This window comes from Oncorhynchus tshawytscha, linkage group LG01, assembly GCF_018296145.1.
Source record: "Oncorhynchus tshawytscha isolate Ot180627B linkage group LG01, Otsh_v2.0, whole genome shotgun sequence".
Classification (NCBI taxonomy): Eukaryota; Metazoa; Chordata; class Actinopteri; order Salmoniformes; family Salmonidae; genus Oncorhynchus; species Oncorhynchus tshawytscha.
Window position 1 is genome coordinate 16,676,195 of NC_056429.1, and position 26,392 is coordinate 16,702,586.

The 26,392-nt window shown below is 43.7% G+C and overlaps 1 protein-coding gene across 5 annotated transcripts in view; it reads right to left on the bottom strand.

Annotated features, from left to right (window-relative positions):
- LOC112228569 (SRSF protein kinase 2) overlaps positions 1-26,392 on the bottom strand; it is a 110,913-nt gene that overhangs the window by 71,133 nt on the left and 13,388 nt on the right. Inside the window, exon 1 of one of the 5 annotated variants that reach the window (XM_024394208.2) lies at positions 12,142-12,765. The exons of the other annotated variants lie outside the window; for them this stretch is intronic. Coding sequence (XP_024249976.1) covers positions 12,142-12,179 — 38 coding nt within the window. The 5' untranslated portion in view covers positions 12,180-12,765. Of the gene's footprint in view, positions 1-12,141; positions 12,766-26,392 lie in introns of those variants that run through there. 5 annotated transcript variants of the gene reach the window in all.

Consider the following 26,392-nt stretch of genomic DNA (forward strand, 5'->3'; position numbering starts at 1 on the left):
GAGAGGGAAGCCAAGCGAGGGATGCTGCAGACACAGAGTGAGAGAGGGAAGCCAAGCGAGGGATGCTGCAGACACAGAGAGTGAGAGAGGGAAGCCAAGCGAGGGATGCTGCAGACACAGAGAGTGAGAGAGGGAAGCCAAGCGAGGGATGCTGCAGACACAGAGAGTGAGAGAGGGAAGCCAAGCGAGGGATGCTGCAGACACAGAGTGAGAGAAACAAAGAGGGGGTCGGGACCATGCATTGGGGCTAATGGGGTCCGGCATACGCCCTTGCTAGTCGCTGGCACTACAGTATACCATGCTTCATTAGTTGCTATGCTATTGTGGCATATCTATGAAGCAGCCAGCCTGGGTGTAGTTTTTTATGTTATTTTTTATTTCATCTTTATTTAACCAGGTAGGCTAGTTGAGAACAAGTTCTCATTTACAACTGCGACCTGGACAAGATAAAGCATAGCAGTGTGAACAGACAACAACACAGACTTACAAATGGAGTAAACAATAAACAAGTCAATAAGAAAAAAAAGAAAAGAGTCTATATACATTGTGTGCAAAAGGCATGAGGAGGTAGGCGAATAATTACAATTTAGCAGATTAACACTGGAGTGATAAATGAACAGATGGTCATGTGCAGGTAGAGATACTGGTGTGCAAAAGAGCAGAAAATTAAATAAAAACAGTATGGGGATGAGGTAGGTAAATTGGGTGGGCTATTTACCGATGGACTATGTACACCTGCAGCGATCAGTTAGCTGCTCAGATAGCAGATGTTTAAAGTTGGTGAGGGAGATAAAAGTCTCCAACTTCAGCGATTTTTGCAATTCGTTCCAGTCACAGGCAGCAGAGAACTGGAAGGAAAGGCGGCCAAATGAGGTGTTGGCTTTAGGGATGATCAGTGAGATACACCTGCTGGAGCGCGTGCTATGGATGGGTGTTGCCATCGTGACCAGTGAACTGAGATAAGGCGGAGCGTTACCTAGCATGGACTTGTAGATGACCTGGAGCCAGTGGATCTGGCGACGAATATGTAGCGAGGGCCAGCCGACTAGAGCATACAGGTCGCAGTGGTGGGTGGTATAAGGTGCTTTAGTAACAAAACGGATGGCACTGTGATAAACTGCATCCAGTTTGCTGAGTAGAGAATTGGAAGCTATTTTGTAGATGACATCGCCGAAGTCGAGGATCGGTAGGATAGTCAGTTTTACTGGGGTAAGTTTGGTGGCGTGAGTGAAGGAGGCTTTGTTGCGGAATAGAAAGCCAACTCTAGATTTGATTTTAGATTGGAGATGTTTGATATGAGTCTGGAAGGAGAGTGTACAGTCTAGCCAGACACCTAGGTACTTATAGATGTCCACGTATTCTAGGTCGGAACCATCCAGGGTGGTGATGCTAGTCGGGCGTGCGGGTGCAGGCAGCGAACGGTTGAAAAGCATGCATTTGGTTTTTACTAGCGTTTAAGAGCAGTTGGAGGCCACGGAAGGAGTGTTGTATGGCATTGAAGCTCGTTTGGAGGTTAGATAGCACAGTGTCCAAGGAAGGGCCAGAAGTATATAGAATGGTGTCATCTGCGTAGAGGTGGATCAGGGAATCGCCCGCAGCAAGAGCAACATCATTGATATATACAGAGAAAAGAGTCGGCCCGAGAATTGAACCCTGTGGCCTGGGTGTAGTGATGTAATGTGGGTCACACTGCAGGCTGAAGATGGAGGGAGAAAAGAATGGACTGTTGGTATGTGAGGGATCATGGCGGCTCCAGATGTGACTGCTGCTGCTTCTGGGCTGACTGGGCTTCATGGACGGCTGGCTGAGGTCCAATACTCTATTTCGACAGCCTCTTCTTGTCTCATTTCACTTTCTCTTAGTCTTATAATCCTATTTCAGATAAGTGGTCGAAGGCACATGAGAAGAGGGAAGTAGGCTGTTTGAGATTCTTGGGATGTGCGTTTGTCTCGGTTTCTGTCTGTGTCTGACCTTCACTGGCTATCAACTTGTGTCAGATCAGTGGTGATTTGGGAAAGGAGGCTTGCTGACTAGAACCAATGCGATGTGGTCTAGGACTGTGCTGTCTGGCCGTGACTGATGGTTCAAACAACCACTGTTGGTGAAGGTGGGAGGAGCTGACACCATTCTGTCTATCACTGGTGTCCCTTTGTGTGGTCTCCTTCGCTCGCTCACTCACTCATTCTCTGAGTGGCAGCTCCAGTAATCACAGTAAAAACACGTTGGCTTCTCCAATCTCACGTGGGGATACACACCACCCACTCACAACACACTAACACACCAAGGTTTCACAGAAACACAAACCACCCACTCACAACACACTAACACACCAAGGTTTCACAGAAACACACACCACCCACAACACACAAAAGGTTTCAAATACAACACACTAACACACCAAGGTTTCACAGAAATACACACCACCCACTCACAACACAAAGGTTTCACAGAAATACACACCACCCACTCATAACACACAAAGGTTTCACAGAAATACACACCACCCACTCACAACACAAAGGTTTCACAGAAATACACACCACCCACTCACAACACACAAAGGTTTCACAGAAATACACACCACCCACTCACAACACACAACACACCAAGGTTTCACAGAAATACACACCACCCACTCACAACACACAAAAGGTTTCACAGAAATACACACCACCCACTCACAACACACAAAAGGTTTCACAGAAATACACACCACCCACTCACAACACACAAACAACACACAAAAAGGTTTCACAGAAATACACACCACCCACTCACAACACACAAAAGGTTTCACAGAAATACACACCACCCACTCACAACACACAAAGGTTTCACAGAAATACACACCACCCACTCACAACACACAAAAGGTTTCAACACACCAAGGTTTCACAGAAATACACACCACCCACTCACAACACACAAAAGGTTTCACAGAAATACACACCACCCACTCACAACACACACACCACCCACTCACAACACACAAAGGTTTCACAGAAATACACACCACCCACTCACAACACACAAAAGGTTTCACAACACACCACCCACTCACAACACACAAAAGGTTTCACAGAAATACACACCACCCACTCACAACACACAAAAGGTTTCACAGAAATACACACCACCCACTCACAACACACAAAAAAAGGTTTCACAGAAATACACACCACCCACTCACAACACACAAAAGGTTTCACAGAAATACACACCACCCACTCACAACACACACACAAAGGTTTCACAGAAATACAAAAGGTTTCACAGAAATACACACCACCCACTCACAACACACAAAAAGGTTTCACAGAAATACACACCACCCACTCACAACACACAAAAGGTTTCACAGAAATACACACCACCCACTCACAACACACAAAAGGTTTCACAGAAATACACACCACCCACTCACAACACACTAACACACCAAGGTTTCACAGAAAAACACAAATGTATTTACGAAAGTTCAATCAGTAAGGCTGGTCTTTTTATTGTTATTTCACCTTTATTTAACCAGGTAGACCTGACCAAGATAAAGCAAAGCAGTGTGACAAAAACAACAACACAGAGTTACACATGGAATAAACAAACGTACAGTCAATAACACAATAGAAACATCTGTATACAGTGTGTGCAAATGAAATAAGGAGGTAAAGTGGTGAAGTAATTACAATTTATCAATTTACACTGGAGTTATATATGTGCAGATGAAGATGTGCAAGTAGAAATACTGGTGTGAAAAAGAGAAGTCTCAATGGATCATCACTTCATTCATCTATTAAACTCTATAATTCACATTGCTTCCTATCTCACTCATAAGCACCGCAGGCATCCATTGTATTGTTTATTATGGTAACTCATAAGCACCGCAGGCATCCATTGTATTGTTTATTATGGTAACTCATAAGCACCGCAGGCATCCATTGTATTGTTTATTATGGTAACTCATAAGCACCGCAGGCATCCATTGTATTGTTTATTATGGTAACTCATAAGCACCGCAGGCATCCATTGTATTGTTTATTATGGTAACTCATAAGCACCGCAGGCATCCATTGTATTGTTTATTATGGTAACTCATAAGCACCGCAGGCATCCATTGTATTGTTTATTATGGTAACTCATAAGCACAGCAGGCATCCATTGTAGTGTTCATTATGGTAACTCATAAGCACAGCAGGCATCCATTGTAGTGTTCATTATGGTAACTCATAAGCACAGCAGGTATTGATATGAGAGTGCCCATGTTGTCCCATCCACAAAGCAGGTATTTAATAATGTTACCTCATCAGGACAGCGTCATGTCTCTCCTCCTCTTTGCCCTTAGCAGGTGTGCAGAATGTCATTCTCCTATTAACTTCAGCCAATGAGCATGGCACTAAGGCAATTGCACCTCGCTTGCTGATTCGTAAATTACGCATGCGCACACACACACACACACACACACACACACACACACACACACACACACACACACACACACACACACACACACACACACACACACACACACACACACACACACACACACACACCTCAGAGCATAAAACACAGTAGACTAGAGAGCTACCAGTCTCATTCATACAGTCACAAACGTCAATCATATACATTTATTCAGAGGCATAGCATACTGTAAAATCAAGGTCCAGCTGCTTGGCTGTGTGACATATACAGAGATGTATACCCTGTAAGCTCAGTGGCTGACAGAACCTTTCACAGAGGCTGCAGGATTTATACATCGGCTCTAATCATAAATACTGACTGCTTAAAACCACATTCCAGCTGGTGTCTATTCCACATGTTACCCACGGCTAAATCTATGACGATAAACTGCCTATTTACTCTGTTCCATCTGACTGCGCAATCCACTGTCTCATCAGCCCAGCCAGGCTATTTATGTACTTGATCTCCACTATAAAAGTAATCTAGACATTATCTCATATTTCTTTTAGATTCCAAGTTTTCAACAGTGGAGATTTGTATAAACCTTGCAGTCTGTCTCTCCAACATTTGCAACATTGTTTCAATATTCAAATTCAATCTCCAGCTGTTCCATAGTAATGAACGTGTCGGGACGAGACAGGTAGCATTTCTCAGCCGGTCGAAATCATGAATCAGCTGGCATCATTTTTATGGATATAGTTGAAAAAAGGTCAAATGAAACACAGCTAATTTGCAGTTTTTCCAGCTTCAGTTTGAAGTGATTGTGTTACTGTAGCTGTGTTGTTGGCTAGCTCCTCTGAACAACAGTGTCCTGACGAATGAGCACATTTTCTATGCCAGGTGAAATCGCGCCTCATTAGCTCATTGTTATGGATGCATCCCGATAAATGTCACTAGAAAACAGCTTAAACAAATGCAGCTACTCCGCTCATCATTCTGGCTGCTCTTTTTGACGTGACTGGAAGTTAGACGTAGTTGGCTAGCTAGCAAGCAAGGGATAAGAACGTTGCCAGCCAGTAGAACAAATGACTGGGATGGGTCTATAGATACAGAACAAAAAGACTGAACAGGGCAGCGTCTCTAGCAACCTAGCAACCCTAGATTTGTGTCAGGACCTTGTGGAAGGATGAACTAGATTTGTGTAACGACAGACATCTCTCTCTCTCTCTCTCTCTCTCTCTCTCTCTCTCTCTCTCTCTCTCTCTCTCTCTCTCTCTCTCTCTCTCTCTCTCTCTCTCTCTCTCTCTCTCTCTCTCTCTCTCTCTCTCTCTCTCTCTCTCTCTCTCTCTCTCTCTCTCTCTCTCTCTCTCTCTCTCTCTCTCTCTCTCTCTCTCTCTCTCTCTCTCTCTCTCTCTCTCTCTCTCTCTCTCTCTCTCTCTCTCTCTCTCTCTCTCTCTCTCTCTCTCTCTCTCTCTCTCTCTCTCTCTCTCTCTCTCTCTCTCTCTCTCTCTCTCTCTCTCTCTCTCTCTCTCTCTCTCTCTCTCTCTCTCTCTCTCTCTCTCTGCATGGGAAACATGTGTTAACATTGCCAAAGCAAGTGAGGTAGATAATATACAAAAGTGAAATAAACAATCAAAATGAACAGTAAACATTACACATACAGAAGTTTCAAAACAATAAAGACATTACAAATGTTATATTATATATATATATATACACAGTGTTTTAACAATGTACAAAAGGTTAAAGTACACAAGATAAAATAAATAAGCATAAATATAGGTTGTATTTACAATGGTGTTTGTTCTTCACTGGTTGCCCTTTTCTCGTGGCAACAGGTCACAAATCTTGCTGCTGTGATGGCACACTGTGGAATTTCACCCAGTAGATATGGGAGTTAATCAAAATTGGATTTGTTTTCAAATTCTTTGTGGATCTGTGTAATCTGAGGGAAATATGTCTCTCTAATATGGTCATACATTGGGCAGGAGGTTAGGAAGTGCAGCTCAGTTTCCACCTCATTTTGTGGGCAGTAAGCACATAGCCTGTCTTCTCTTGAGAGCCATGTCTGCCTACGGCGGCCATTCCCAATAGCAAGGCTATGCTCACTGAGTCTGTACATAGTTAAAGCTTTCCTTAATTTTGGGTCAGTCACAGTGGTCAGGTATTCTGCCACTGTGTACTCTCTGTTTTGGGTCAGTCACAGTGGTCAGGTATTCTGCCACTGTGTACTCTCTGTTTAGGGCCAAATAGCATTCTAGTTTGCTCTGTTTTCTTGTTAATTCTTTCCAATGTGTCAAGTAATTATGTTTTGGTTTTCTCATGATTTGGTTGGGTCTAATTGTGCTGCTGTCCTGGGGCTCTGTGGGGTGTGTTTGTGTTTGTGAACAGAGCCCCAGGACCAGCTTGCTTAGGGGACTCTTCTCCAGGTTCATCTCTCTGTAGGTGATGGCTTTGTTATGGAAGGTTTGTGAATCGCTTCCTTTTAGGTGGTTATAGAATTTAACGGCTCTTTTCTGGATTTTGATCATTAGTGGGTATCGGCCTAATTCTGCTCTGCATGCATTATTTGGTGTTCTACGTTGTACACAGAGGATATTTTTGCAGAATTCTGCGTGCAGAGTCTCAATTTGGTGTTTGTCCCATTTTGTGAAGTCTTGGTTGGTGAGCGGACCCCAGACCTCACAACCATAAAGGGCAATGGGCTCTATGACTGATTCAAGTATTTTTAGCCAGATCCTAATTGTTATGTTGAATTTAATGTTCCTTTTGATGGCATAGAAGGCCCTTCTTGCCTTGTCTCTCAGATCGTTCACAGCTTTGTGGAAGTTACCTGTGGTGCTGATGATGTTTTGGCCAAGGTATGTATAGTTTTTGTGTGTGCTCTAGGGCAACAGTGTCTAGATGGAATTTATATTTGTGGTCCTGGTGACTGGACCTTTTTTGGAACACCATTATTTTGGTCTTACTGAGATTTACTGTCCGTCTCCTTCTCTCTGTCTCTTTAGCTTTCTCTCTCTGCCTCTAGCTTTCTCTCTCCTTCTCTCTGCCTCTTTAGCTTTCTCTCTCTGCCTCTTTAGCTTTCTCTCTCTCTCTCCTTCTCACTGCCTCTTTAGCTTTCTCTCTCTCCTCTGTCTCCTTAGCTTTCTCTCTCTCTCTCTGTCTCCTTTTCTCTGCCTTTTTAGCTTTCTCTCTCTCTGTCTCCTCTCTGCCTCTTTAGCTTTCTCTCTCTCTGCCTCTTTAGCTTTCTCTCTCCGTCTCCTTCTCTCTGTCTCTTTAGCTTTCTCTCTCTCTCTCTGTCTCCTTCTCTCTGTCTCTTTAGCTTTCTCTCTCTGTCTCCTTCTCTCTGTCTCTTTAGCTTTCTCTCTGTCTCTTTAGCTTTCTCTCCTTCTCTCTGTCTCTTTAGCTTTCTCTCTCTCTCTCTGTCTCTTTAGCTTTCTCTCTCTCTCTCTCCTCTCTCCCTCCTTCTCTCTGTCTCTTTAGCTTTCTCCCTCTCTGTCTCCTTCTCTCTGTTTCTTTAGCTTTATCTCTATCTGTCTCCCTCTCTCTGTCTCTTTAGCTTTCTCCCTCTCTCTGTCTCCTTCTCTCTGTTTATTTAGCTTTATCTCTGTCTCCTTCTCTGTCTCTTTAGCTTTCTCCCTCTCTGTCTCCTTCTCTTTCTCCCTCTCTCTCTGTTTCTTTAGCTTTCTCCCTCTCTCGGTTTCTTTAGCTTTCTCCCTCTCTCTCTGTTTCTTTAGCTTTCTCCCTCTCTCTGTCTCCTTCTCTCTATCTCTTTAGCTTTCTCCCTCTCTCTGTCTCCTTCTCTCTGTCTCTTTAGCTTTATCTCTCTGTCTCTTTAGCTTTCTCCCTCTCTCTGTCTCCTTCTCTCTGTTTCTTTAGCTTTATCTCTGTCTCCTTCTCTCTGTCTCTTTAGCTTTCTCTCTCTCTGTCTCCTTCTCTCTGTTTCTTTAGCTTTATCTCTCTGTCTCCTTCTCTCTGTCTCTTTAGCTTTCTCTCTCTCTCTCTGTCTCCTTCTCTCTGTTTCTTTAGCTTTATCTCTCTGTCTCCTTCTCTCTGTTTCCTTCTCTTTCGCTTCCTCCCTCTCATTGTTTCTTTTGCCACTTTTTCTCTCAAACTAGGCACTGCAGTCCAGACACAAACACCCGACCCCATACATGTAGAACATCATGCCACCGACACCCCAGCTCAGCTGTGGACTAATACAACAGTACATTACATTTACATTCTGTTATAGAACAAAGACTGCAACCAAACAACACAAACACATACTGAAACCCTCAGATGTCAAAATGCACACCCCTCCCCGACCTCCCCCAATCCCTCCCTTCCCAGCTGCATCCATCCCTGCCATGGCCACCACAGATCCAGGGTCAAATTACCTGGTCACAATAATCATCATAACCATTAGGGACGAAAGAAAGATATCTGATCAAGAACCAGTTCTACCTCCTTTCCCCTGCCATGCCTCTAGTGCCATCTTACACAACAGCCGTCGTCAAAATCTGCCTGCCTGCTGCTTTAAAAAAAGTGTCAGAGGCAGAGCACCATTACGCTCACAGATCTCCTCCTACCACACTTCTTCCATCCCTCCCTCTATCCTTCCCCTCTATCTATCCCCCATCCTAATTCACACAGAAGTAGATAGGCTGCTCCTGCTGCTGGCGTCTCAGCTAGTCAGCTCAACTGACTGATGGCTATCACAGTTTAGCTCAATCTAACTCAGCAGTGTGTGTGTGTGTGTGTGTGTGTGTGTGTGTGTGTGTGTGTGTGTGTGTCTCTGTGTGTGTCTGTGTGTCTGTATTCCTCTGGCCCAGATGGTACTTTAAAAATAAAGCAATGATACCCCAAACACAGGCCCAATATAGTGATTTGGCACAGATATCCAGATAAAGCTCTCAGATGACATGAAATAAAATATAATAATGAATAGGCCTATTGCTGATACACTTCAAATAATCTGCCCTCTTACACAAATACATTAGCCCGTATAAACCTGCTCACATATTAGCATTAATACACTTGTATACTGTCTGTTGGCATAGATACTTATATTGCATTGTATATCACTGATAATGCATTAGGCATAATATAAGCCGTCTTTGTTATGACATTAACAAACACATTCTGGATGCCGTCTTATACTGCAACAAGAGCTCATAGTTATTTTTCGAAATTCGGCGTATTATGGATGAACGCCTATTTTTGACGCATTAATTCCTCATGGTATCAGAGTTAGCTCTGCACTGTTACAGGGTTTAAAAAACAGAAATAACTCACGATGTTAAGTTTTTGCATTAATTCCAAGTGGTTAAGGTAGGGCTATGGTTTTGTTGAAGGCTCTGCAAACCAACCGACCTCATACCATAATGGATACAGAAGGCATTCTGCAGCGATACGCCATCTCATCTGGTGTGCTCTTAGTGGGACTATCATTTGTTTTTCAACAGGACAATGACCCAACACACCTCCAGGCTGTGGAAGGGAAAGTTGACCAAGAAGGAGAGTGATGGAGTGCTGCATCAGATGACCTGGCCTCCACAATCACCCAACCTCAACACAATTGAGATGGTTTAGGGTAAGTAGGAGAGCAGAGTGAAGGAAAAGCACCCAACAAGAGCTCAGCATATGTGGGAACACCTTCACGACTTTTGGAAAATCATTCCAGGTGTAGCTGGTTGAGAGAATGCCAAGAGTGCGCAAAGCTGTCATCAAGACAAAGGGTGGCTACTTTGAAGAATATAAAATATAAAATATAGAACCCACAAAACACCAGTCTCAACGTCAACAGTGAAGAGGCAACTCCGGGATGCTGGCCTTCTAGGCAGAGTTCCTCTGTCCAGTGTCTGTGTTCTTTTGCCCATCTTAATCTTTTTTTTTATTGGCCGGTCTGAGATATGGCTTTTCTTTGCAACTCTGCCTAGAAGGCCAGCATTCCGGAGTCGCCTCTTCACTGTTGATGTTGAGACTAGTGTTTTGCGGGAACTATTTAATGAAGCTGCCAGTTGAGGACTTGAGGCATCTGTTTCTCAAACTAGACACTCTAATGTACTTGTCTTCTTTCTCAGTTGTGCACCGGGGCCTCCCACTCTTCTTTCTATTCTGGTTAGAGACAGTTTGCTCTGTTCTGTGAAGGGAGTAGTACATAGCGTTGAATGAGATCTTCAGTTTCTTGGATGGAATGGCCGTCATTTCTCAGAACAAGAATAGACTGACGAGTTTCAGAAGAAAGTTCTTTGTTTCTAGCCATTTTGAGCCTGTAATCGAACCCACAAATGCTGATGCTCCAGATACTCAACTAGTCCAAAGAATGCCAGTTTTATTACTTCTTTAAATCAGCACAACAGTTTTCAACTGTGCTAACATAATTGCAAAAGGGTTTTATAATGATCAATTACCCTTTTAAAATGAGACAGAATGCGTCTCCTTCCTGAGCGGTATGACGGCTGCGTGGTCCCATGGTGTTTAAACTTGCGTACTATTGTTTGTACAGATGAAGGTGGTACCTTCAGGCGTTTGGAAATTGCTCCCAAGAATGAACCAGACTTGTGGAGGTCTACAATTTTTTTTCTGAGGTCTTGGCTGATTTCCTCTGGTTTTCCCAATATGTCAAATAAAGAGGCACTGAGTTTGAAGGTAGGCCTTGAAATACATCCACAGGTACACCTACAATTGACTCAAATTATGTCAATTATCATATCAGAAGCTTCTAAAGCCATGACATCATTATCTGGAATTTCCCAAGCTGTTTAAAGGCACAGTCAACTTAGTGTATGTAAACTTCTGACCCACTGGAATTGTGTTACAGTGAATTATAAGTGAAATAATCTGTCTGTAAACAATTGTTGGAAAAATGACTTGTGTCATGCACAAAGTAGATGTCCTACCTGACTTACCAAAACCATAGTTTGTTAACAAGAAATTTGTGGAGTGGTTGAAAAACGGGTTTTACTGACGCCAACCTAAGTGTATGTAAACTTCCGACTTCAACTGTGTACACACACACACACACGTGCACACACACACACACACACACCCTCCAGAATCTGACATTGCTTGTTCTGATATTTCTTAATGTCTTTATTTACATTTGTTTGATTTGTGTGTATTGTAAGGTATTACTGCACTGTTGGTGTTAGAAACATAAACATTTTGCTGCACCTGCAATAACATCTGCAATATATGTACATGAACAACAACATTTTCAGGTTTTTGGGGGATGGTTGTAGGAGGTCTGTTGTTCGGTTGTTGTCATGTGTTTTGAGATGTGCTGCTGGTGATGTGTTCGTCATTTGAAGTGTGTTTTGTCCTGCTGAGATGTGCTAGTGGCTGTGCTAATGTTGACATGTTGACAGATATGCAGATATGCTGTGCAGGAGCAGCCATCATCATACAGACAGACAGACAGAGATGGTTTGATAGGGTGACTATGTGTTGTTGTCTTTCCACTGGCTGTATGAACAGCTACATCAGCATGCAACAATTGACCACTGCGCCTTTTTCCTCACCGTGTCAGCACACTGCACCCTCTACAAACAATAGCAGACGACAACTGGCTAGAGATGGACAGAGATAAGGATAGACAGAGAGACAGATGGATAGAGAGAGAAGGAAGGAGGGTGGGTGGGGAGGGAGGGAAGAATATGAGGGAATTCTGGAGCAGAAGACAGAATGACAGTCAGCCAGACAAAATGCATGGTATAGAGACAGACGGACGGAGAGACAGGGGGGCAGGGGAGGATATGTTACCTTTCGGGGGACGAGGATTTCTCTGAGTTCATGGACATGAGCGGTGCCTGTTAGCCGCTCGCTCGCCGAGGGACGACAGAGAGACGGCAAGGAACAGGCTCTCTTTTCTCTGCTTCTCTCTCCCTTCGTTCTGTGCCGTGTGTCTGTGTAAGGGGGAGGGGGGCTGCCTCCCCTCCTCCTCCTCTCTTTCTCCTTCTAGCTCTCCTCCTCTTGCTCAGAGGAGAAGAAAGGATGGAGGACAACGCTCCAAGAGTAGTAGGGGGGGAAAAGCAGCTGTGGGCTGTCTGAGGAGAAATCTTCCTGCGTGTGAAGCGAGACAAGCAATGTCAGACGCCTTTCCCCAGACCCAGCTTCCTCCCTTCCTTTACCTCCTTCACCCTCTATTTCACTTTCGCTTTTTCAGAGTCGTTTTATCACTCTCTTTCCTCGTGTTCTCTGTCCTCTTTGGTTGGTTCTTAAATGGTGATGAAATGAACACACAAGCTCCCACAGTCTCAATCCGCTTTGTCTGTCCTCCTCTTCCTTTTCACCCTCTCTCCCTTTCTCTCTCTCTCCCTCTTTCCAAAACAGCAGCAGTGCAGTAGCTGGCTCTAGCAGGCCTTCTGCAGCTCTGCACAACAACAGAGCCCAGAGCGAACTGGAACAAACCACTGCCTGACAGAGAGAGGGGGGTGGGAGGGCTGGGACCAATGGGAAACCAAACCACTTCTCCTTGAGGTCTCTCCTACCCCTCTCCCTGCGTGGTCCGGACCTCCCTCCTTCCCTCCATCCCCTTTGCCTTATTATGACATCTTGTATCTCGGGGCAACGCCACACAGATCTGACTCCCCCTTTCTCTATCTGCCATCCTCCTCTTCTCCCCCCTCCTCTTTTCTCTCGTTGTCTCTCAATCCATTTTCCGATGTCTTTTCTGCCTCTATGGCTGTAATGTGTATGGTTGTAATTATCTTTTCTCTCTACATTCCCTCTCTCTCCCAGCAGACGGGTATATTTCTGCATGAGAGAACAGCACAGAGGTAGCCAGAGGGTGTCATGACGGGGGGGTCTCTCTCTGCTGTCCTCCCCCATCACTCTACTGTCCTCCCCATGGCTCTCCTGTCCTCCCCCATGGCTCTACTGTCCTCCCCCGTCGCTCTACTGTCCTCCCCCGTCGCTCTACTGTCCTCCCCATGGCTCTACTGTCCTTCCCCGTCGCTCTACTGTCCTCCCCCGTCGCTCTACTGTCCTCCACCGTCGCTCTACTGTCCTCCCCCGTCGCTCTACTGTCCTCCCCCGTCGCTCTACTGTCCTCCCCCGTCGCTCTACTGTCCTCCCCCGTCGCTCTACTGTCCTCCCCCGTCGCTCTACGGTCCTCCCCGTCGCTCTACTGTCCTCCCCGTCGCTCTACGGTCCTCCCCCGTCGCTCTACTGTCCTCCCCCATGGCTCTACTGTCCTCCCCCGTCGCTCTACTGTCCTCCCCCGTGGCTCTACTGTCCTCCCCCATGGCTCTACTGTCCTCCCCCGTCGCTCTACTGTCCTCCCCATGGCTCTTACTGTCCTCCCCATGGCTCTACTGTCCTCCCTCATCGCTCTACTGTCCTTCCCCATGGCTCTACTGTCCTCCCCCATGGCTCTACTGTCCTCCCCATGGCTCTACTGTCCTTCCCCATCACTCTACTGTCCTTCCCCATGGCTCTACTGTCCTTCCCCATCACTCTACTGTCCTTCCCCATGGCTCTACTGTCCTCCCCCATGGCTCTACTGTCCTCCCTCATCGCTCTACTGTCCTTCCCCATCACTCTACTGTCCTTCCCCATGGCTCTACTGTCCTTCCCCATCGCTCTGCTGTCCTTCCCCATCACTCTCTCATGCGCCGAATATAACAACCTTACCGTGAAATGCTAACTTACAAGCCTTTAACCAACAATTCAGTTTTAATAAAATAAGAGTTAAGAAAATACAAGTAAAAAAAGTAACACAATAAAACAACAATAATGAGGACACATACAGGGGGTACCGGTACTGAGTCGATGTGTGGGCGTACAGGTTAGTCGAGGTAATTGAGGTAATATGTACACAACATGTAGGTAGGGGTAAAATTACTATGCACAGATAATAAACAGCAAGTAGCAGCAGTTTATAAAAAGGTCTATGCAAATAGTCCAGGTATGTCTGTGTGTGTGTGTGTGTGTGAGTGTGTGTGCGCATTCTGAGGTTACGGTTACTGACTAGCCTACGGTTACTGACTAGCCACCCTCCGTTTGCACACAATGGAATTGCACGAGCAGGTAAGAGTCTGTACTGTCTGTACAAACACATACCCACAGCACACACAAACTCACACACGCTGCTGAATGCATTCCATGCCGAATGTATTCAAGCTTTACAAAAACATTTGGGTCAGGCAAAACCATTGCCTAATGCACTTTAAAGTTCATGAAACATAGGCTACAGAGAAAGTAAAAGGCTTTCCAGTAGATATTAGCCCTGGGTGAAACCCTGGATTGCTGATGCTATGCATTGGCCAATGAGAGGCTTTGAAGCCACTGGTCAGCAATATTGGCATTCCCCAGAAGAAGCAGTCCTCCATAGGAATGAATGGAATTCTACAATTATTTAAATTCTTCAAGGACAAAATTACATGTATTTAAGTCTTTTTTGTTGTTGTAGTGGAGACAGTAACATCAGAACTTTAAAAAAGACATACTCTTTTAAATATGTTTTTCTAACGTAATATGATTTTTTATTTTCCCAAGTGGTGAAGGTGTCTGTAATAGAATAAACGTGGCAAAAACAAGTATAGATATTAATAAATGCATTTCTTTAGTTTCCAAAATCCTTTTTACAACGGTGGGAGAGTGCCAAGATGGAGGCTTGGGGCTTCAACACAGCGCCCCCTGGCAGTCGTCTAGTATAGCACTAGCACATTAGCACATGAACAAAAGCTCTGTATGAATGAGACTAGTGTTATGTGATGGTATGATAATTTAATGGGGAAATCCACATGCAATCCATATCTGAGGACATGCATATCTGCCTCTAAGAGTGTGAGATTTAACATGCTCAGATAAGAATCGGAAACACACACACATGCACATGCACGTTAACATACACACATACACGTGCACATTAAACACACACACACCTTCTATAGTGCCACACAACAGCATATAACACATGTATAACACTACACACTAAAACAGGATTACATTTAAGCAAACATGAGAGTGACCCATCCAATTGTTCTCTGTGGCTGTGGGCCAACAGGGGGGTAAATACTAAGTCACTATGCTGCCTCATAGCTGATCATCTCATTGTATTACTAATAGAGCCAAGGACTCCCCTCCACTACACACAGCTGATGGTACATATTTCCATAAAGGAGGGAAAGAACTGAGACTAAAGACCTGTCACCCATTTTAAAGAGTGACTGCCCTTAAAAAACAACGAATCCCTTTGACAACGGCCTATGTGGCATCAATAGGAGTGAGAAACATTTATTCTACTGTGAAAATGTGGAAACTCAGAGCGTCACAACGAGTAAATGAAGGTTGGCTTTGAATTACATTTGTCAACAAGTCATCCCCCCTTTTGCCAAGCTCCACGTGCAAATCGCCCCTCCGTCTACTTCACTTCCCTGCATTGACTGGACCTCTGTTGTTTCATCGCCCCCAACCAACGCATTCAAAGGATCACGGCTGTTTGAAACTGAAAAGATCCATGCAACGCACTCTTCCAGCTCGGGTTGAAGATGGGTATATTTTGAACGTAGGTTTCAAGCAGGATGCACAGCCAACAACAATGGTTTGCATGCCATCATGCAGAGCAGGTGGTTGGAGGGCAGTGGTCCCCAGTGATGGTGAGTATACCGGATACTAGACCATAGACCAGGGTTCCCCAACTGGTGACATGTGGATTTATTTGGCCCCCTGAAGGCCTACCTTCAAACTCAGTGCCTCTTTGCTTGACATATTGGGAAATCCAGAAGAAAGCAGCCAAGACTTCAGAAAAAAATTATAGACCTCCACAAGTCTGGTTCATCCTTGGGAGCAATTTCCAAACACCCGGAGGTACCACCTTCATCTGTACAAACAACAGTACGCAAGTAAGTATAAAGACCATGTAACGTCATTCCCCCTCCTCTTCTGAGGAGGAGTAGCGAGAAGGATCGGAGGACCAATGCGCAGCGTGGTAAGTGTCCATAACGTTTCTTTTAAGATATAAACTGAACGCTATGAAATACAAAACAATAAACGTGAACATGAACAAAAACTGAAACAGTACCCTGTGGCAACAAATACTCACACGGAAACAAACACCCACAACTCAAAAGTGAAACCCAGGCTACCTAAGTATGATTCTCAATCAGACAACTAACGACACCTGCCTCTGGTTGAGAACCATACTAGGCTGAACTCAAAACCCCAACATAGAAAAACACACATAGACTGCCCACCCAACTCACGCCCTGACCATACTAAAACAAAGACAAAACAAGGGAACTAAAGGTCAGAACGTGACAGACCATGGGACCACTCAGCAGTCATGCCACTCAGGAAGGAGGCGCGTTCTGTCTCCTAGAGATGAATGTACTTTGGTGCGAAAAGTGCAAATCAACCCCAGAACACCAGCAATGGACCCTGTGAAGATACTGGAGGAAACAGGTACAAAAGTATTTATATCCACAGTAAAACGAGTCCTATATTGACATAACCTGAAAGGCCACTCAGCAAGGAAGAAGCCACTGCTCCAAAACCGCCATAAAAAAGCCAGACTACGGTTTGCAACTGCACATGGGGACAAAGATGGTACTTTTTGGAGAAATGTCCTCCGATGAATGGTCTGATGAAACAAAAATAGAACTGTTTGGCCATAATGACCATCGTTATGTTTGTAGGAAACGGGGAGGCTTGCAAGTCGAAGAACACCATCCCAACCATGAAGCACGGGGGTGGTAACATCATGTTGTGGGTGTGCTTTGCTGCAGGAGGGACTGGTGCACTTCACAAAATTGATTGCTTCATGAGAAATGAAAATTATGTGGATATATTGAAGCAACATCTAAAGACATCAGTCAGGAAGTTAAAGCTTGGTTGCAAATGGGTCTTCCAAATGGACAACAACCCCAAGCATACTTCCAAAGTTGTGGCAAAATGGCTTAAGCACAACAAAGTCAAGGTACTGGAGTGGCCATCACAAACCTGACTCAGTTACACCAGCTCTGTCAGGAGGATTGGGCCAAAATTCATCCAACTTATTGTGGGAAGCTTGTGGAAGGCTACCCGAAACGTTTGACTCAAGTTAAACAATATAAAGGCAATGATACCAATGACTAATTAAGTGTGTCAACTTCTGACCTACTGGGAATGTGATGAAAGAAATAAAGCTTAAATAAGTCATACTCTCTACTATTATTCTGACATTTCACATTCTTAAAATAAAGTGGTGATCCTAATTGACCTATAACAGGGAATTTTTCCTTGGATTAAATGTCAGGAATTGTGAAAAACTGAGTTTAAAGGTATTTGCCTAAGATGTATGTAAACTTCCGACTTCAACTGTATATATATTTTCATTGTTGGACATAACGACTGTAAAAACACCAGTAAATCCACTCCAAGTGATTTAAATGTTTCTAATCTGTAGGCTCCTCAGAGGAAGAAGGGGAGGACCATCCTCCTCAGTGAATTTCAGAAAACATTTATATTTTATCCTTTTTAGGTAAAACGATACTAAATATATTCAAGTCAACAAATAATTTATTAAAAAACACTGTTATGCAATGAAGGTCTACAGTAGCCTCAACAGCACTCTGTAGTGTTGCACCATGGTGTATCTGGAGGACAGCTATCTTCCAACCTCCTCTTGGTACACCGACTTCAATACAAAACCTAGGAGGTTCTTGGTTCTCACCCCCATCCTGAGACTTACACAGTAATTATGACAACATCTGGAGGACGTCCTCCAACCTATCAGAGCTCTTGTAACATGAACTGACATGTTGTCCACCCAATCAAAGGATCAGAGAATGTTAGCACTGCAGTGCATAACATGTGGTGAGTAGGTGACTCAAAGAGAAAGAAAGACCATAGTTGAACAATTTTCACAAATGAATTTCTTCAAAAATGAAGGAGAAGCAAGAGGGAGATTGCCAATTTTATTTCACTTTCAGTTTCACTTACTTAGCTACCAAATGCAGCTGGCTAGTTTAGTTACTCAAACACCCAGCTCAAACAGAGGGATGCTATGTTAGCTAGCTGGCTATGACTATCCGACACAACACTGTAACTCTTCCAAGTCAAGGTAAGCTTTTGGTTTTATTAATTTATTGCCACTGGGGCCCGCTGGTGTAACTGCTTACTAACTATTAACTGTAATCCTACTGCATGATTGTAGCGGGTTTACTAACACATTAGTTCTATTAGCTATGTTGACTAGGATGTTACTTTAGCTAATATGGGGACAACGATGTAGACTGTGTGTAGCGATTATGACATTTATTTTCTATTTTATTTCACCTTAATTTAACCTGGTTTGGCTTGGAAAGGTTTTTTCGCCTGGTCACGGACAGCTGATGTGTTGTTCATTGAAGTCCATAAACGAAGAGAAAAGCTGAGAAGAGTGCATAGAGGTGAGATGGAATACAATGTGGCTGCTATGAAAGTGTACTGGGTTTATGAGTGATCAGGGGTGTATTCATTCTGCCAATTCTGTCGAAAAATATTTCTTACACAGAAGCAAACAAAACGGTGATAAAAAATACCCAAATTTGTCCAATAGAAACTCTTTTGAAACTGTGGATTAATGTTCACACCCTAGATAAACTAGATGCAGGCAAGAGCGTCCAAGGCTGTATTGAATGGGTCACTGTCTGTCCATGTGTTACTGTCTATCATCTCAAATCTCTCAACCTGTGTGCACCTACATTGTAAACTTTCATTTATAGGCTAGGTTGTAGGAAACTCATGATGGGTATAGGGAAAATTAGTTTCATGTAGTAGCCTAAACCTATTGACGTTACATTGAACTGGGTGAATGGAAAATGAATTGCCTAGTTAAATAAAGGTTAAATAAACATATACCAAAAGTATATTTTGCAAACTACCGTTCAAAAGTTTGGAGTCACTTAGAAATGTACTTGTTTTTGAAAGAAAAACATCCAACATGCTGTAATAGAAATAAGGCCATGGTCATGGAGAAAAACTAAATAGTCCTCCCTCATCATAAGCGGCACTGACTCCCACGCATAATAGAGAAACACGTGCTCGCATACAAATGTAAGCAAGGTTTAAATTATGATGTTTTAGTCAAATATTATATCTGTTTGGGCTCTTTGCGGTCAATTTGCAGTCTACAAATGATTTGTAATTATGTTCCATCATTTGCCTACTTTAGCAACGTCATCGTATTTCCCCTCTAAATTAGGGTAATTCACATGAAACAGTCATAATAGCCTCCGTGGTGCAACCCATGTCTAGGGCGCAAATAAATATTGGATGCAGCTATGGGTGTACTAGCTAATTCATGCCTGACTAAAAGTGTACTAACTAGCAGAAACAACCTAAAAAACAAAACCAGGGCCATAGCAAAACATGTCACAGTTGGTTGCAGAGCGTAACGGTGTCACCGGCCAGAATCTAATCTAATCTGGAGCCAGTCAGTCTATATCTGTAAGGCATAGAATTTGCTTCCATACAAGATTACCTTATTTCTCAAGCTGTTTATAATTGAGGGATGATGACACTCTTTGACCCTGTTTTTCTTCTGTTAAACAAAGTGCACAGTTGGGTGCCAGACTGATCCCTTGGTTATGAAGGGATGCAGGGACCTACCAGAAGGAGCAAAGGTGGGTATCATAACATGTCCTGCAATGTGATTGCAATGGTTTAGCGACCTCCAAAAATAATTTAATTCAATGTTCACTTGCTATTTTCACAGCTTGTCAGGCAAGACCTCAGAATAAAAGTGTACCCTTGTGACACGTCCTCCATTGTTGGCCGAGTATTCCTTACTGCACTGATGACACAGACAGCTTCATCAACAACTACAGGTAATGTGTGCTATTTGAAGTGTGAAAAGTTGTATTAAAAAATACCCAGCTTGATAAAATAGTGGGTTAATTCCCCAGCCAAGCAGATACAGCTAGTAGTCATTTTGATTGGGTAGTGTATTAGCAAAAAGCGTTGTCCTTTCTTTAGAACAAAATGCAATTATATCACCGTCACAGCCCCTCCCAACACCACCTAATAAGATTGCCTGCTGCAGTTGTTGGAGAGATGTCCAGTTTGCAGCTGAACATGCAGCATAGAGAAGACCAGCAGGGGGGCCCTCATCAGCACCATGCAGACATGCCCTCACTGTGAGCGTTCCTATGAATGGAACAGTCAGTCACACGTTGGGCAAGTATCCGGCAAGCAACATTCACCTGTCAGCGACAACAGCTTTCACAGGCTCATCATTTGTACAAATACAGAAGATAACCGACTTCATTACTTTGATACATTTGATAACCCAATTGTGAAAATAGATTTATGTAAACTGACATTATTTGTTGCTTATTTAGATATAATGTCCAGGGCATAACCAGCCTGATAGCTGTGTTTACCATTGTACAGTATTTCACTTCACATTTGATGATATCTGAAGTGACATAGAAAGGTGAAAGCAGTGATCAGGTTGGTTCCACCAGGCTAATGATAACCACCATTTATAATATAATCAATGCTCTGTGTGTGTCTGTTATTGTGTGTGTGAGTGACTGCCCAGTATCTTTGATGAGGGGCCAGGAGCTGATCTATGCTGCTATACTTGATAGGGCCTTGGCATATACCTCACCTCCAGTCTCACCTCTTGCCTGCTCACCAACGGTTGTGTAGAGGTGGAGAACACAATTAGGTACATTTAGTCTGACTTGGTCGAACTTCAGCATAGTATATGTGTGTGTGTGTCAGATACTGCCATTGGTAATAGAACAGTGACTGTGTGTGTACAGTATGTGTCCACAGAAACATTGAGGCAGCACATGCAGACAAGCAAGCATTTCCCTACACCCGCAATAACATCTGCTAAACATGTGTATGTGACAAATAAAATTAGATTTGATGATGTGTTGAAGTCCAGACTGACACACAGGCTTGATACTGATGTCTCTGAATGGAGAGAGAAATGGCACTCAACTTTTACTTGTATTGTCTTTTTTAATTATTGAATTAAACGGTATCAGTCGAGATAGGAGGAAGAAACCCTGTATATTCTGTACCAGGATCAGGGAACTACTGTTGTATTCAGGACACTACACAGGAAGGTATGATGTGTGGTCAAGCTCATCACTAAGCTCAGAGGCTGGGTCTGAAACCCTCCTTGAGCAACTGGGTTCTGGACTTCCTGATGGGCCTACCCCAAGTGATGAAGGTAGGCAACAACATTTGCGCCACACTGATCCTCAACACGTGGGTCTCACACGTGTGTGCTCAGCCCCTCCTGTACTCCCTGTTCACCCATGACTGTATGGCCATGCACGCCTCCAACTCAATCATCAAGTTTGCTGACGACACAACAGTGGTAGGCCTGATTATCAAGAACGACGAGACAGCCTACAGGGAGGAGGTGGGCAACCTGGCAGAGTGGTGCCAGGAAAGTAACCTCTTTCTCAATGTCAACAAAACGAAGGAGCTGATCGTGGACCACAGGAGACAGCACACCCCCATCGAGCTTCAAGTTCCTGCAGCTTCTCTGGAGGCTGAAGAAATCTGGCTTGCCCCCTAGTACCCTAACACATTTCTACAGATGCACCATTCAGAGCATCCTGTCAGGCTGTATCACCGCCTGGTAAGGCAATTGCAGGTCGCAACCGCAGGGCTCTCAGGGGGTGGTGCGTTCAGCCCAACACATCACCGGAGGCACACTGCCTGCCCTCCAGGACATCTACAGCACCCGATGTCACAGGAAGGCCAAAAAGATCATCAAGGACATCATCCACCCGAGCCACTGCCGGTTCACCCTGCTACCATCTAGAAGGTGAAGACAGTACAGGTGCATCAAAGCTGGGACCAAGAGACTGAGAAGCAGCTTCTTTCTTCAGGTCATCAGACTGATAAACAGTCACCACTACGGTTTCACCCACTTGATATGTATATACTGTATTCTAGTCATAGCTCATCCTATATAACTTTAATTATTTTTATGGATTTTCACAGGATCAATAAACTTTTGTTTGATTTTATGACCACTCTGACATGTTTGCCAAGGTATCCCCATTACCATCAGAACACTCCTTCTATGGTATCATGTAAAGGGTCATTTATTCTAGAGGTCGACCGATTCATCGGAATGGCCAATTAATTAGGGCCGATTTCAAGTTTTCATAACAATTTGGGCGCCGATTTGCAGATTTTTTAGATTTACATTTTTTTAAATATTTTTTTTTATACCTTTAATTTAACTAGGCAAGTCAGTTCAGAACACATTCTTATTTTCAATGACGGCCTAGGAACCTCACCTTGTCAGCTCGGGTGATCCAATCTTGCAACCTTACAGTTAACTAGTCCAACGCAATAACGACCTGCCTCTCTCTCATTGCACTCCAAGGAGACTGCCTATTACGCGAATGCACCAAGCCAAGGTAAGTTGCTAGCTCGCATTAAACTTATCTTATAAAAAACAATCAATCATAACCACTAGTTAACTACACATGGTTGATGATATTACTAGATATTATCTAGCGTGTCCTGTGTTGCATATAATCTGACTGCGCATACAAGCATACAAGTATCTAAGTATCTGACTGAGCGGTGGTAGGCAGAAGCAGGCACGTAACCATTCTTTCAAACAGCACTTTCGTGCGTTTTGCCAGCAGCTCTTCTCTGTGCGTCAAACATTGCGCTGTTTATGACTACAAGCCTATCAACTCCCGAGATCAGGCTGGTGTAACCGAAGTGAAATGGCTAGCTAGTTAACGTGCGCTAATAGTGTTTCAAACGTCACTCGCTCTGACCCTTCTAGTAGTTGTTCCCCTTGCTCTGCATGGGTAATGCTGCTTCGATGGTGGCTGTTGTCGTTGTGTTGCTGGTTCGAGCCCAGGGAGGAGCGAGGAGAGGGACGGAAGCTATACTGTTACACTTGCAATACTAAAGTGCCTATAAGAACATCCAATAGTCAAAGGTTAATGAAATACAAATGGTATAGAAGGAAATAGTCCTAGAATTCCTATAATAACTACAACCTAAAACTTCTTACCTGGGAATATTGAAGACTCATGTTAAAAGGAACCACCAGCTTTCATATGTTCTCATGTTCTGAGCAAGGAACTGAAACGTTAGCTTTCTTACATGGCACATATTGCACTTTTACTTTCTTCTCCAACACTTTGTTTTTGCATTATTTAAACCAAATTGTTTCATTATTTACTTGAGGCTAAATTTATTTTATTGATGTATTATATTAAGTTAAAATAAGTGTTCATTCAGTGTTGTTGTAATTGTCATTATTACAAAAAACAAAACAAAACTCGTCCAATTGATCGGTATCGGTTTTTTGGGTCCTCCAATAATCGGTATCGGCGTTGAAAGATCATAATCGGTCAAACCTCCAATGTATTCTACATTGACATGTTAGTACATTTGAAAATGATCAAAACACTTAGTTTAGAATATCTTGTTACTGTTACTCATTGTGTATTTAATTATCCTGTTATTATTTTTCTATTCTTTTTTTCTCTCTGTATTGTTGGGAAGGGTCCATAAGTAACCATTTCACTGTTAGTCTACACCTGTTGCAAGCTCTCACACTCTCATACACTCGCTCTCACACACTCGCTCTCACAGGTCTAGGATGTCCTTTCTGCATGTTAGCCCATATCTTTCAGAGGGATTGAAGCTCTAGGTGGAGCTGTGGCGAGAAAAAGGAGGATAGGAAAAAAAAGAGGATGAGAGGACCTGTCTCCTGGCTATAAGAGAGAGCGAGAGTAGAGGGTCTCACTAGCAGTGATATTTTGGGAGCCAGTATTTTAGTGGCCTACTTCTCTCAATGCCTGGTGTTACTGAGGAAAGGAGAGAGTGACAGATGCAGAGAAGCCAGAGAGAGACAGAGAGAGAGAAGACAGATCATGGCAGAGAGAGAGAGACAGAGAAGGCAGATAAGGACACAGAGACAGAGAGAGACAGAGGGGGAGAAGGAGGGATGGAGAGGAAAAGGGTCCAAATCCCAAGTAGACACACAACCAAAGCCTGCCTGCTTGCAAGTACACAGGCACACTACACACACGCACGCACACACACACAGGACTCCAATGTGTGTGTGTGTCCAACAACACACACACAACAACAACTTGTCTTTTTAAAGAGAACTTGAGAAGATCTGGCTCCCTATAATTGACTTCATTCCCTAAGCCCTACAAGCCTATCTGTGATTGACCCTATGTGCCCTAGCATGCCCTACATGACGCCTGGTGTGGTTAGCAGGAGTAGGCAGATTGATTGGCAGACTGATGGCCCCAAGTCTGGCCTAGAGTGGGTCGAGTTCAGTCATCCTTACAGAACTCCATATAGAGGTGCCTCCTTAGGATCCATGTACTTCTAACATACAATATGACATTATACACACAGGTCAAAACAGGCCTTTCACATTTGCGCGCGCACATGCACACACTCTTCCTGGTTGTTGAACACTGTTGAGTGCATCTTGATTCCCTAGAGATAGGACAAGTAAGCACTCTATCTGCTTACTGTGACTCATTACACTAGAGAACATACCGCGTACAGACAGACAGACAGCCCGACAGACAGACGGGGGCAGTATGCAGTCTCATTAACTAAGTGGTATGTGTTTAATTGATGGATATTGGCTGATGACCTTTGCCCTCTCCCACCCTTCACTCTGACCTCTTGTCAGGCAGCTGCAGCTTCATTAAACCACAGCCATTATATCTGGCACATTATTAGGGACTCTGCTCAGGATTGTCTCGAACGGAGGGCTCTGCTCAGACACAAAATGGCTGACACTCAATGCCATTAAGACATGCACTTTCAGATATCCACTTCACCTTCACAGTTTCACCCATAGATATGTCGCATGTAATGTCTTAATATAAGGCACGGCAGCTATGACCTACTAAGATTTCACTAGGTATCATGGTTCTCATGCACACTATGCACAACAACAACAACAACAGCAGCAGCAGCAGCATTCAATTCATATGTTTGTTTTGGTCTACACAAAGCCTCTATTCCCCAAAAACAGCAGAACTGGATCAAACTGGATGGTGTCATAGAGCCCTCTGGTGTTCACTGAGAGAACTGCACTTTGCCTGCACCTCAAATTGAACACAATATTATTTTGACCAAATAGAAACCATTGAAACGGCAAACCAAGGCACTGGGGAGAAATAAAACAGTCATGGGGTAGGGAAACAGACTAATTCAGACAAGACTCTGTTTAATACTTCCATGATGTATTAGTAAAGTATGCTTAAACATCCCTGCTACAAGCTGCATGGTGCACAGTACACAGCAATGAGAGAGATATGTGTTACAACTCATTTCTCCTTTGCCAAGATAATCCATCCACCTGACGGTGTGGCATATCAACAAGCTGATTAAACAGCTTGATCATTACACAGGTGCACCTTATGCTGAGGACAATAAAAGGCCACTTTAAAAATGTACAGTTTTGACACACAACACAATGTCACAGACATCTCAAAAGGGAGCGTGCAATTGGCACGCTAACTGCAGAAATATCTGTTGCCAGAGAATTTAATGTTAAATTCTCTACCATAAATTGCCTCCAACGAATGTCGTTTTAGAGAATAAAGTAGTACGTACAACCGGCCTCACAACCACAGACCACTTGTAACCACGCAAGCCCCAGGACCTCCACATCCGGCTTCTTCACATGTGGGATCGTCTGAGGGAGTGCTGAGGCGTATTTATGTCTGTAATAAAGCCCTTTTGTGGGGAAAAACTCATTCTGATTGCCTGGGCCTGGCTCCTCAGTGGGTTGGCCTGGCTGCCAAGTGGGTGGGCCTATGCCCTCCCAGGCCCACCCATGGCTGCTCCCCTGCCCAGTCAAGTGAAATCCATAGATTAGGGTGTAATGAATTTATTTCAATGGACTGATTTCATTATATGAACTGTAACTCAGTAAAATCATATAAATTGTTGCATGTTATATTGATATTTGTGTACAGTATAATTGCTGTATCATTGATAGTACATAATGATTGTCTAATGTGATTATTGTGTGTAATTTCCTTATTTTTCTGGATAATATTTG